At 33.9% G+C, this 14,960-nt stretch overlaps 1 protein-coding gene across 2 annotated transcripts in view; it reads right to left on the reverse strand.

Moving 5' to 3' along the window:
* The window catches only part of LOC129221409 (restin homolog), a 126,491-nt gene that overhangs the window by 99,427 nt on the left and 12,104 nt on the right, over nt 1–14,960 (reverse strand). The window contains exon 1 of one of the 2 annotated variants that reach the window (XM_054855889.1): nt 4,124–4,282. The exons of the other annotated variant lie outside the window; for it this stretch is intronic. Coding sequence (XP_054711864.1) covers nt 4,124–4,187 — 64 coding nt within the window. The 5' untranslated portion in view covers nt 4,188–4,282. Of the gene's footprint in view, nt 1–4,123; nt 4,283–14,960 lie in introns of those variants that run through there. 2 annotated transcript variants of the gene reach the window in all.

Below are 14,960 nucleotides of genomic sequence, written 5' to 3' on the forward strand. Positions count from 1 at the left end.
CAAAAAACACATTTAATAAGCAAATGCCGAAGTCAAAATATTAGTTTATAACATATTTTAATAAATATTTATGTAGGGAGAATCTGAAAAAGTGTCCAAAACGTTAATAGGGGATCGAGTACACCTGGACGATTCGGAATAGCATAGTATTGCAGAGCGAAAAAGCTTTTATCATGAGATAAGGACGTTTTACGGGATTTTGGAAGGGCAAAAGTTCTACCTAAGCTGACAGGGGCTTGTTCACATGGGCTTGCTTTAATAAATTCATAATTGTAGTGGTTTCTTATACACTACAAATGTAAAGAAACAATTCTCTTAACGAAAATAAAACAAGTTGGTCTTGCTGGTGGCTACTTTTTGGTAGAGCAAGATAAAGCCTTTTTTCTGCATTGCAGAAGGGGGTTCTTAAAACCACAAAACAAGTATCGGCTTCAACTTTTTAATTTTTTGTTTCAATGACTTTGATTTAACCAGCTGAAAATAACCGTTATTTGCATGCTCTAAAAAAAACTATCGAATGTTTTATCAAACTCCAGTAGAAAGCCCTGGATAGCATGAAGAATGTATTTTTGCCCTTAATACTATATTATTCCGAATCATCTCGGTATAAGTTATCGCCTCTTAAAGTTTTGGACATTTTTTGAATTCACACTGTATGAAACATCAAATTCCTGAACATAACATTTTCTGGTTTGAAACAAGAATATGACGGAATAAATAAGAGCAGAACCCCTCTCCCACCAACACACCGCTGTTTTGAACGAACCACTTTTCTCGTGAGTTAAATTAAAACATAAAATATTTGACAAATAATACCGCATATTTTTAATCCAGAAGAACAAGAACTCAAAAAATTCATGATCATTATCTTGCTCTATTTTTCTCATTTCTATTCACCTCATGCCTGGCAATGAGTGGCCGGCATTCGGGCCACCCACGGGCCTCGACCTTCACTGCCCTCTGTTATTCTTTATAATCTTCGAAAGTTCTCACCACGTGGATACTCAGTTTTCAAAGTCGTTAATACGGTAAATTAATGGTGACGGCGCTTCGCGCATCGTGTTTGATGTTAATGGATGAAGACGCGCGTCGTGTGGAAGCGTATTTATGACATTGCAGTAAACTATGGCTTTAGACAGATTTTCTGATAGGTTCAAATACTTTGCTTTCGTTTATTTTTTTCATTTAAATACTTTATTTATATGTTGTCAGTGTTGCGACCACACGCGTGGAGTGCGTAACAATCAATCAATTTATTGCAACCATACATAGCGTCTTGAAAAATTCAGTTAATATTTTTTAGCGCTGGCAAGGTAACTGAAGATGAAATATTTAAAATTGCTCGGTTTAATGAATAGTATATATATATATATACAGGGTGAGAACAAATGATGGACCGATTTCACGTATCCAGTTAGCCATCAAAGTTCTCGAGTTACTGCGATTGAACACAGTAATTTAGACTCAATTCAATGGCATTTTAGAGAGATTGCCTCTCATGCCAAGCATAGAAGAAACATTTTCTCTGCATGTGGTTCAATAACCTTTGATAAAAAAAATTAAGTCAAAATTTTGTCTACTTGAGAAACGCTTTGAAATAAGATTCATTTGCATATCTTTTCCCCAAAGAGCATGTCGTTTATAAATTAGGCATAAAAGTTTAGTTAACGGAACATGGAATAATGCCAATTATTTTTACAGACAGTGTTCGTGAAGCAAACAGAAAAAAAGTTTAGGGAAGACAGTATTTCCTTTCACTTCTTTTTTCTCGGGTATGGAGTAATTATTAAAGTGTTTAAACAGTTAATTCATTGTTGATGGTTGAGCGTAATGACTGGAAGAAAATCTTTAGAATTTCAATTAGGTTAATGGTATGTTAAAAATTCTCATACTCTTATGAACGAGATCTTCTTTCTCGACGAATGGGAATATTTAACAACACTGACGAGTAATTCGAAGTCATTGAATTCTATTTCATGTTATTTTTTATTTAAATATTCCGGGTAAATTTAACAGAACTAATTCAATTAAATAACTTGGCTTTTCGTTCATGTGTTGCAAAAAGTGCCCGACCATTCCCGTCATTTGGGGGTTCAGGTAGGAATGTTGTTCCTTAGTAACAACATTTAATGATGAGAGTACTGATTTTAACACCCGCATACGCGCATACGAAAACCTAGGAGGGGTCATGAATGTGCCATTGAAATGTTCGGGGTTATTTTGCTCTTCTTTGGTTGGGGGGGGGGGCTCCCAAGTTGGGAGGTCATTCGTGGTAGTGAAGGGGGGTGACGTGCGCCCTTGCTCTTGGTGGGGATGGGCACCCCTATGATGAGTCTATCCCTTTGTAATATCCACCTCACACAAAAGAAAAAAAAGGTTGTGTCCCTGACAAAGTGATTATTTTTCTGTCTTAAGTATTACTAAAAGCAGGGGGAAAAGTAGACAGCAAATAATTTACAGATTTTTGGAAGATGGAAATGACGATAGAAGTTGTAAATACGTATTACTCGAACCATTTTATCGAAAAGTAACATAGTACAGAAACGTTTCCTCACAAATATTCACAGATAAACGTATTGAAATTTTAAAAAATGTAATATTTATTTTATTTACATACTAGTTGCATTGCCCGGCTTTGCACAGTCTACCTCCAAAAAAAAAAAAAAAAAAAAATATCAAGTGACGCATGTTTAACAATCAGGCTGCAATTAGAGAAAAAAAATAGCACAAAATTTCCCGACAAAATAATCATTCTCGAAGAAAGAAAACGGCAAATCCAAAGTTCCCGAAAAAATTAAGCGCAACACTCCATAAATACAACTAAAATCCTTAAAAAAAAAGGAAGATAAATCGCCAAATAATAATCAAAAAGGGAAATTTTTACCTCAAAACAAAAACAAAATTTTATTTAGTCACCGCCAAGAAAAAAAAAGTGGCAACCTTCTGAACGCTAATTTAAAATGTTATCGTGCAAACGATTATTTTTCGATTTAAAATTTTTGTTCCATTAGGCTTACCAGTGCTTTTTAATTTTTTCCCGGTGATTTCGCAGCTTTTTTTTTCCCTTTAAATTCGAAGGAAATGAATGAACTGTATGGGTGTTTTTTGCGGGCTTTCAATTGGGACCTAAATCAAAGAAATTGGATAATTATTTCGGGTAGAAAGAGCCATTTAATGCCATTTTCTGATCTTAAAACTCGAACGGTTTGGTTATTTTGGCGTTCGAACCCCTCCCCCCCCCCCCCCCCCCTACATTCCTTCTCGTGTGCCCAAGTACCTCCCTGAAGAATTTGGTTCAGATCCGAGGAAAACTGGATTTGTATAGGGAACATACATATATATTCTTTGTTTTATTACACACATTCTTTGTTTTATTTATATAGATTAACAAAACAATTTCGCGGAAACAAAACATAGTAGCAAAAGTATTTAATTACAAAGTAACACAGAAAATATCTTATGTTGAAGAATTAGAGTTAGTCACTTTTGAGAGTTGATTGAAATTTGGGAAAAGATTCAATCAGTTTTTATAGAAACTAAATACTACTAAGAAAGCTGTAGAAAGTATTCAAATTAGAATATTCATAAATTCCCGAAGTTCAACTGGTCTGTAAGCATTTCGATGGAACCAAATAAAACAGAGTTCCTTTTTCAAAGTTCATTACAAGCTTATCCCCGCTAAGAAATTTTGGCATTGGAGATAAGAACGTCAAATTTTGTTGCAAATTACATTTCCAGCAAACACATGTTAGATCACTTTTTATCTCGATGTTTCGCAAATAGTAGGAGCAGTTTCAGGAATGTCCAAAGAAAAAGATCAGTATTCGTAAAGTTATTATTATTTAAAAAAAATAATAAATAAATAAAAACAAGGAGTAAATAATGAGAAGCCTCATCAGATACTAAAAGTTTCGATTTGTAAAGGAATGTACCACAGCAAGATGATCTATAATAGCGTGGGCATATATGCATGTTGAAGCATTAAAAACATAAATACAATTTTTTTATATTCCCATTAATCTTTATTTTCTTCACTTTCCTTTTCACGTGGGTTGCAAAACTGCACGTACTATTCAACACCCATTTACTTGAATAGAAGGAATAACATACGAAAATTACCTACTTGTAAATATTGTCCAGAAGAGATGTTGGATAGCCCGTCTGATAATTAGGTCACTCTCACTCATATTCGACGGTGTATCTTCCAAAAATCATCGTAGCTCTAATTTTAAGGCCAAAAGATGTCGAAACGAGATGAATTTGGTCCGCCCCGGAAGGCGGAGGGTGCAGCGACGTGGGCTGGCGTTCGGAACCGCCCCAACTGCGACGCCGAAATGTTCGAATGTCAGACAATCGTCGAATTCCGAAAAGAAACACAGACACGTCCGTGGGTTCCTTCTAGAACGCAACCGATCGAGAAGAGGACGGAGATTCAAGATTTCTGTTTATTTTCGGAATTGTGCAATGATATTACCTCAAACTAAGAAACCGCAACTGTAAAAAAGGAAACTGATGGAATAAGACTTCTTTGGATCTTATTCTTATGTTAAATGGTATTCTTACAGCATGAAAGAATATTCCATTTTTGATTTACCCGCGGTTTTATCTATAACAGGATTAGTACTTTTCCTCTTTTTAGTACTCCACGCAGCGATTCCCTGACTTTGCAATTATCAAGATGACGAGTCAGAACGAGTCAAAGCTACTAAATCAAAAATTGAGGAACTCATCACTGATGGCTGGGAGATCAACTTCTAGTGGATCCTCGGCCACTGTGATATACCTGGTAACGGAAGAGCCGACCAATTGGCCAAACAAGAATGTAAACTTACACAGCCCCTTTTTGCTCTGCCTTACCAAATTTCTTCCATTATTGCAGGGGTTCCCAATCTGTGGGTCGCGACCCCCCAAAGTAGTCGCGACATTATCCCTACATTTAAAAATAAATCATTGCATTGTTGAAAAATTAAAATACATAGGGGGAAATAGCATCATTTTAAAGTAGCATCAATATTTGAACAATGGTGAATTCTGGAGAAAGACTACGGGGCTACAGCAACCACCCCACCTCCTCTCATGCCAGAGTACCTGATTCCGAACGTCTTCGAAGATTATCTTAAGCTTTGGTTTAGGGACTGCAATCTCTACAAATTTTCGCAAAAGAATCTTGAATAGTCCCTCTTACATCATCTAAAATTGTCTAAAACTAATTTTTGGAACTTCAATTCCTAATAATTTCTGTGAGAGATTCTCTAAATCCCAACCCTTATCCTGAAGCGTGTTCTGTATTTGCCTTTTTAAGATTTAATTTTGGAAATATTCCGGGGAAGAGCCCAGAACCCCTTTCTGTTCTTTAACTTAGTCAAAAATAGCCAAGAAATGTGTTTTTAAGATTTTTATTTCGAAAAGAATTCCAGGGGAGTGCTTGCTGTCCCCTTTCACATAGTTAAAGATCATATGAACTCTAGTTTTTAGGACTTAAATTTCAAAAAATAAAAATAAAAATCCGTGTGAGAATCTCCGACCATTTCCCCCTTGTCATCAAAGATAACCTACTATTCTATTTTTTTTGGACTTATATGAAAAATTTGTCTTGGGAGCACCCGAAATCCTCTCTTTTCGCACATCGTTAAAACTTGTCTAAAATTTCGTTTTTTGGAACTTCACTTCCGAAAAAATTACGGTAGAGCGGCTCCGAATCAAAACCTTTTTCCCAATGTTTACAAAGATGGCCTATAATTGCGTTCTTAGAATCTTAGCTTTACGACTGTATGTTCATATTGTTAATTATCTTTCTTCGCTTTCTAACGCAATTCTCTTAATTTTATTGCTCATATGCTAGTAATGACACTTCCCTCTCCCCCACTCCAAGCTTAAATCTGAATATTCTCTCTCTCTCTGTCTTGCTACATATATATGTTTGAAAAAAATCGTCGGTGTTACACCCTCCCAATTTTTTGACGTAGCGACGGGCTTGTGTCAAGAAAATGCTTTTATTCACTTCATAGAAAGTTGGAGAAAACCAAATCCTGCATTCGTCACTGCTAAAATGCAAAAATTTTGGAAGTACCGAAATGTATGTTTGATAGTATCGAGACAATCTTTTTATTTCTGCAATCATTGCAGAAATAAAAAAAAAACACCCCATTAAGCTTAAATAAAATATCTCAAGCACCTTGAATTATTATGTAAAATATGCGCAATTTATGCGCATATGCACACACACACACATGCGCACAAAAAAAAAATGTGTCGCGACGTGAAAAAGGTTGGGAACCACTGCATTATTGTGAAGACTTTCCGTACTTTTATAAAACAATTCCCAGGTTTTGTATGCTGTGAGGAGGGTAGTTGAACCTTCTTTACTACCATGTCCCCATGTAGATTTTCCTCGGCAAGTTTTTTCAGGTAATTTTAGGTTTTCCAATAGACATGACTATTTTTGAACCTTCTATACAGTAAAGGTATCGCTGATGTTTCTGATTGCTCCCTGTGTTCTTCGAGTGAAACAATAAACTTTTTTTACATTTAACAGCTTGTGTCTACATGATTAACACTTTTTCAATTTTTCCACATTTTGACAACTATCTTTCATAGGCTAATTTGCATTGAGCTGCAAGAAGGGAGATGGTTTGACCAACCTAATCCCCGACATAATAATAATAATAAAAAAATCTTCAGTACGTCTGGTAGGAATTAGTACTATTTAAAGAAAAATAATTCCTAAGTAAAGCTAATTTTGTCTATCAGCAGGCTCATCTGTGCATCTTGAAAATAGTTGATCTTATCTTTGATCAAAACTCACAGAATAGTGATAGATTTATAGATAATGTTGATAGGTTTTCTTAACTAGGAAACTTCTGAAGACAGGAAAGTGAGAATAATAACAAAAGCGTACAGCAACATTCCCTTTACGAAAACTATCATACTCTTAATTGGATTGATATCTATCATAAGGGTGTAACATCTTACGTAGTTGACTTTTCCTTTTCAAAAACTCACAGAGCAGTGACAGATTTCTGGATAACATTCTACTTTTACCTAAACCGGTTCGACTATGTTAAAAATAATCCTTAAAATAAATAACCTAGTATCACAAATGGTAGCAGCGAGTTCATTTATGAAAAATACCACATTGTGATATCAAACCAGTAATGTGTCATACTAAACAAGACATCGCGTCGTGTCAAGACGTTAATGATTATTCTATTGCCACATAATTCATGAAACCTCTCGAAACAGAATATCTGACAAATTTCTGCAAAGACATTGGTATTAGACTTAATCGGTTTTGAGTTTTGTGCGCATCTAAGATCTTTGAGGCTCAAATAAAGTGTGAATACACAATCTAGATTGTTTCTACCATTTTATCAACCTCTTACTAAATCTCTAACTTAAATTTAAAATAAACTCAAGCTCATTAGTCAGCTTTAAAAGAATAAAATGAATAATAGAAGCGAAGCTCAGTTCATAGGAACAAAAATAAATGTTCAAGGATAATCCGGAGGACTTGATTCTGGCAATTCTCATTAGCATTATTCAAACTGGAGAAATTCATACCGAAATTTAAATTTCTTATAATTACGTTCTTTTTCAGTACTTAACAAATTCTAATTGATATATACTGTTGAATTTCAATTAAAGGTACATGAACTCTTACGATGTCTGAATCATCACCGTAACTTTTAGGCCCCCTGAAAGAAGAAATCCTGTGTCTATACTTGAAATTTTTTTCATGAAATCTCGCAAAAACGACAAGCGAAATCCAACATCTTGCAAAATTTACTTATGGGGAGTGAGACTGAGATAGTGAAAAGCAAAGGGATGTAAGTTTCATAGTTAAAAACTTGGAAATAACCAGTACAAATGGTAGGTGAACCACCCCTGTGTTTTGAGGCAAGAGTAGCCCTGGTAGATGCTGCTATACAGCGTGATTTGGACAAACTTTTCACTGAAAGCTAGGACCTGAACTTTCAACGCGTTTTACTCAAAACTTGAAAATGTCCACTTACATCCCTTTGCTTTTCACCGCCGCAATTGGCTGATGAATAGATAGTAAAATGATTGAGTAAACTGATATTTAATCAATCATTTTACAATGGAATTATTCATTATTACGTCCTTCGAAAGAATGAGAAAGCGGATAATTAAGTGATACTATCTTTTCATGAATATCGAATTACTTTGCTCAGAAAAAGTGATGATTGATGAAGAAATTTCAAATGATGTTGGTCATTTTTCATTACGATATCCAGAGGCGAGTGCGTAGTCCATTATATAATCCATTTGATGCCAATATGCCGCAAACGTGTTTTCCCGTAAGAATGTGAAGAAAAATGAAATAACCAAAACTGTTGTTTCTTGCTCAAGGAATGCTTTGTCTAATAGCAGTGGTGATATGAGTGTCTCTTTGCGCAATTTTACTGCTAAAAATTAACAATGATGATGAAGCCGTTTCTTGAAAATTTGTATGCTTTTAAATAGTAGTGGTAGCAGCGGTGTAAATCTATCGATAATACTCCTCTTATCGGTCTCATTTGAGTTGAATAATTTTCCTTTTTTCATCTACAAAAAGATTAACAATGAAACAATAATCAATTGCGTTTTTCTGAACGACGGAAGTCAGTCAAAAGCACTTGATTCCATTTTGAAACTTTTCGACCATTAACTTTTTTTTTTTTGTCCTATAAGCACTTTACTTTAAAATTAATTCCCAAGTCAAAAAAAAAAAAAAAAAAAAATGTTTTCTAACTCGGGCTAACTATATCTCTTACGTAAAAGTATACGTCTCAAAAATGATACATAAACGATGTTTTTGGTTTAAAAGTATATCTTCAAAGAAAATTCATGATAAAAGGGGAATAGTACTTCATAATTTCTGCTTCTCAATAGTTAAAAAAAAACTTAAAGAAACAAATAATAATGTTAGGTATATTCAGTAAATCTAAAGTAAAGCTCTGATGAATTTAAACATTGATGCGCCCTTTTGTCTGTTATTCTTAAAATACAGTATTTTTGAAACAGGAACATTATTTATTGATTATTATTGTTACTACTAATGTCTCTTTATCCAGACATCACGAAGGGAAAAATTCAAACTAGTTTAGGTTTGGAAAAGTTTTTTTTTTTTTTGGCAACAACTTTTATCAAGCTTTATCGAAAGCTACTAAAAAGCGTCTTCTTGGTCATTATTAACGATTAGAGTTACGAAAAATTATTGATTTGAAATAAAAAAAAAAATGCTTTTTTTTAAACGCTATTTGGCAGCGCGGGTTGATGGGCAATAGTTATTTATGATAATTTTAATTTTTTTTCCTTTTTGAAATTATGTCCACTTTCTCCTCCATAAGATCATAAATAAGCATGTAAAAGCAAATGTCATATGATCACTTAAACCGATTTTTCTCTTCTTGAGTTAGATGTGTTCTTTACTAATGTTATTTTGAAATAATAATAACAAAGAAAGTTTTCATGGAAATTCTTGTACTTGTTATAAAAATTGAAAAACCTAGATTTTGTGACTCCCTGAACCTTCCTGACTCAATTCAATTCAATATTACTGAAAACAGAAGACTGAAATAAGTAAAATTATTTGTTTTAATTTCTTTTTTGGATCAATTTTGGGGCCTTCGCAATTTTGAAGCCTTTTGTAATTGCGATGTTTGCAATATTGTTAATCCGCTATTGACGATAGGCCATCAATAAACGAAAATATTGTTGCCTGATGCTAGAGCTATGATTTCTATCTTAGTGCGTTGTCGAATTTGGATGTAAATACGTATTTGCCGTTGTGTTTACGGTGGTTTGATATTTGCTTAATTGTTGTGAAAGATTAAAAAGTTTACTGTGTTTTCACAACAATGGGATCGTCATTCAAAGAATTTCCTGAAGTGTGCTATAATCGTAAAAATGCAGGGTGTTCGAAAAGTCCTTGACACATTTTAAAAATTCATAGAAAAGCAAAAAATTATCTTCTGAATTTGTGGTTTGCGCCATAATACTTCACAGGTTCAAGAATTTTTTATGACATCGTAAAAAAAGGTGGAAAGAAAAAGGAAAAAAAGAGTGTTACTGTACGCAATCGCTGTATCGTCACAGTAAGAAAAACAGACGCCATGTACTAAATCATTTTACTAAACAAAAAACAATATTTTTCATTACCAGAGTTCAATGTGTATATCGTGTGTGGACATAGCATGAACTTGAGTACTGTTTAAGATGTGGTTCGATCGACACCCATCGAACTCTAGCAATAAAATGTATTGCTTTCTGTTTAATAAAATGATTATACGCATCACATTATGTTTGTTTCTTACTATGACGATACAACGATTACCTATAGTTACACTTTTTTCTTTTACGATGTCATAAATTATTGAACCTGTGAAGTATTATGGCGCAAATCGCATATTCACACGACAATTTGTTTTCTTTTATATGAACTTTTAAAGCGTGCAAGGACTTTTTGGACATGTATATTTTTAATTCAGGAAAAACAGTGAAATTGAGTATTCTGGTCCTATTATATATATATATATATATATATATATATATATATATATATATATATATATATATATATATAAAATTAAGCAAACAGAATTTCAAATATTAAACAAATTATAAATAATTAATGATGATAAAAAGGAAAAATTGCAAACAGCTATTAAGTAGGAAAAGATAAAGTATGAATCCAGAGCTCATCAGCCGTGGACGATTCATTAATTATGGTCAAAAGACCAAAATTTTAACTATGAACTAAAAGAGAATGTTTAAGCTCCAGTACATGCAATATAGGGTAACAATGGGCAAAAGCACCACTTGCTAAACTAAAAACAATAAACTAGAGCTCAAACCTAAAACTAAAAGCAGGGGGTTTCGCCTCGACTAATTAGGAAAACAAGTTCCGATAATTAGCCATCCACGGGACAGTACCTGCCTATAACAAATGAGTTTTAAAAAGCCTTTGTCTTTACTGTTGTTGATAAAGCCAGTTCTAATTACTCTATCTGCAGCAAAAAATTATATGCTAATATTTTGAAAAACGAACTAGAAAAAACCACCACTTATGTTTCCTCCAAACTTAATGAATCCTCCATCATCAAAAAATTTGCTGCTGCTTACAAACGTTTTAAATTGCCACGTCCTGATTCTGTTAACTTACCTTACTTATATGTAATTCCAAAATTTCGTAAAACACCTTTTGGATTTCGTTTTATATGCTCTGCCACCAACACCACCGGAAAAAATCTGAGTACAAAGCTTGAACAGTTTCTCAAAAAAATTCTAGAACAACTTAAACTTCAGCAAATGAATTGGTTTTGGATTGTTAATAATAGTGTTGAAGTGATCAATTTACTTAATATGCTTGATATAAATAACTTAGAAACTTTTGATTTTGAAAACCTCTTCACCAATATCCCACTCAATGAACTTTTTTCCTCTGTGTCAGAACTTTTTATTTCGGTCAAGGATTCCCTTGATTTTAATGAATTGTTTTTTCTTGGTCTTTTTAAATTTTGTAATTTCAATATTTTTTTCAAAAATGGTAACTCATGTTTTCTACAAATTAATGGCATTGCAATGGGAGCTAATTTTTGCTCTACATTAGCCAGCCTTTTTCTTTTATATTATGAGAGAAAATATTTAATTGACAATCCTTCCTCTACACCTCTTTGTTGCAGATACATCGATGACCTTTTGTGTATAAATTTTCCTAATTTTTCTGAACTTAGCAAAATTATTTATCATAGTTCATTAACGCTCAAAAAGACTAGTTCTAATCAAAATAGCTTTAATTTCCTGGATATCAACATACAAATTGACTCAAATTGTTCCACTACAATCTATGATAAAAGACGCGAATTCAATTTCACAGTAAACGGCTTACAAGATTTTTCCTCCTGCTTAAGTAAAAAGGTTTTTATTGGCATCATTGTTTCGCAAGCTATCAGAATAAAAAGAATTTGCAATACCATTTCTGCATTTAAGCAAGAAATTTCAGTACTCAAAAACTTACTTTTTAATAATAACTTCCCTAAAAATCTAGTTGAAAACATTTGCTTAAGTATAGCCTTCGATGAGCATTTCGCTTCTTTTGAAACTGTTTAACTGTGTAAATGTATGATACAACCGTGACAAACCATTTTTTATGAATCACCGGGGTGGATGAATTTTTACACGTGGGAAACAGGCGACTCGGTATGTCTATGGATTGATCCTCTGGATATGTTTTTATCTTTATTTTATTGTTATGTTGACAACTGGAATGGAATTTTATCAGGTTGAAAAATGGAATCGGCTTTGTTTACATGGATTTCAAGGTAAGACAATTTTGTTATAGGCAGGTACTGTCCCGTGGATGGCTAATTATCGGAACTTGTTTTCCTAATTAGTCGAGGCGAAACCCCCTGCTTTTAGTTTTAGGTTTGAGCTTTAGTTTATTGTTTTTAGTTTAGCAAGTGGTGCTTTTGCCCATTGTTACTCTATATTCATGTACTGGAGCTTAAACATTCTCTTTTAGTTCATAGTTAAAATTTTGGTCTTTTGACCATAATTAATGAATCGTCCACGGCTTGATGAGCTCTGGATTCATATTTTATCTTTGCCTACTTAATAGCTGTTTGCAATTTTTCCTTTTTATCATCATTAATTATTTATAATTTGTTTAATATTTGAAATTCTGTTTGCTTAATTTTATATTTACTTGGCTTTTTAGTTTTGCTGCGTTGCGCATCTATGGGCTTTTGGTGTGGTCTTTTCAATATTTTTCACTTTTATTATTATATATATATATATATATAGTTTTCTAGTTCAGTACTATGAATAAACTCGTCTTAAAAAGGGCTAAACAATCCAGTTCATTGAAAAATAATATACTACTTTGAACATCTTAAGTTGACTATATTTTTGCAAAGAAAGGTGGAGAACCTTTTTTCAGAGATATCATCACAAGCACATCAATAAACAATTACATATCTTCTGAAACGTGAAAGCTGTTATTTCCATCTCATTTGATTATAAAATTGAAGAAAAGAGACAGAAGAGGAAAGAAGCCGGAGAAATGATCAAACCGGTTCACTAGAAGGCACGGTTCTTTAACAAGTCAGACATCGTGACTCAGTTTTTTGCCAAAAATGGAAGTGCTGGGTACGAGGGGTTACGTCACGGCAGCAGGCGACGAGCGGGCTTGGGGCTCCGCAGGAAACTCTCTATTTAGCGATCGAGATTTCGGCACCCCAGTGGAATGTTTCTGGAGGGAAGTCGGGGGGCATTTTTTTTTCCCCCTTCTTGTTTTAAGCATTTTTCTTTCATTCTGAGACATTTCGATACTCACGTGCAAGAACTGTGGGAGTTTTCAAAAATAGGGTTTCATCCTGGTGGGTAAGAGAAAATGAAGCTGACAGCTCCATTATTCAATCTCTTTGTAGCTATAGGTTTTGGAGTGCAGTGAGGGGAGGGAGCAATGGGCGAACCCTTGGTTTTTATACGCTATTGCCAATCCCAATACGGCAGCTTATATATATCTAAAGGGTTGTCCACAAATGATGTCAATTGAGGTTGGCTGGAGGAATTCTGATTAGGGGGTTGGGGGGGACAAGAAGTGTGACATCACACGTTTTTCTTACAAAAAGCATGAAAAAACAGCGTGGCATGAGACAAGGAGTGGGGTAAGGGGAAGAATGAAGTGTAATACTTTGTGAAAAAGGAGGAGCGAGATTATATTCATTCTTAAAAAGATGACATAATTTTAGAACAGCCTTAGAACTGTTATGTCTACCCCCACCCAGCCCCTCACTATGTAAATTCTGGCTACTCACGAGTAGATTACTTGGTTCTCCTTAATAATCCCATATATATACACCCAAACCTGTTTTTATGCGGTGGATAGGGTCCGCATAAAATAAAATCGTTCGACACTTCACGAGGAGCTATAAAAGTTGTTTTCGTTACAGTTAAAAATAATTTTTTATGCTGCGGATAGGGACCGCATAAAAAAAAGTCTCATGTAGGAAAACCCCAAAAAACCTACGCAATAACTAGGAATTGCTTCTTTAAACTAAATAAAAATCAACCAAGAAAAAATAATTTTTCCGAATAGTCGGACGAAATTTCCTGAATAAGGAAGTTTTTGGGAGGTCACTGGGACATCCCATTGGGGTGCCCCTGTCGTCACTTGAAGATACTACCTCGCCCTCGTTTGAAAATAATTTCGTCAATTGAGTCCCAATCTGATTGAAATTGTCATGTACCACCCAAAAATCGCACAAAAACAGGTTTGAGCGTATTCTTAAATTAGTAGATAGATGTGCCTGTATAGGTAAAAGATAAATGTATATAGATTTATAGTTTGATAGATAAATATGTAAATATAAATAGGTAGAAGTGTATCTATAACTATGTGTTGATAGATGAATAGATATGTATAGATGGATAGGAAATTTGTATCGATAAATATGTGTAGATAAGTGAATAGATATGTATAGATTAATACATGGATTGAAAAAGAAGCTTATTGATCAATATTTATTTTCAATCAGAAAATACATATTGATCTAATAACACTTATAGATGCAGGAAGCTATAGATGAGAAGGGATTGATAAATAGATTTGTGCAGAGCAGTAGACATATAGACAGACCCAGAATTTTCCCAAACGTTTTTGATTACAGCTGTACTGTTGTTACTTTTGTTTTCTCATGGCAGTTGGATAATTCCCTACCACTGTGTGCATAATAGATTTAATTTTAAAATTGTGAATGATGATAAATACTTAGATGAGGCACACACCGCTCACGCCTTTCAACAACGTTATATTTCAGAAAACGTGATTTTTCAGGAGAGCGATTTTAAAAATTAAAAGTTAGATATCATGCAGTAAAACTATATTTCAAGCCCCTATTGGAACTTTTGTCTATGAAAAAGGTTTTTTCAAGAATGTTGTTTAAAAGTGTAAGTTT

This window comes from Uloborus diversus, chromosome 4, assembly GCF_026930045.1.
Source record: "Uloborus diversus isolate 005 chromosome 4, Udiv.v.3.1, whole genome shotgun sequence".
NCBI lineage: Eukaryota > Metazoa > Arthropoda > Arachnida > Araneae > Uloboridae > Uloborus > Uloborus diversus.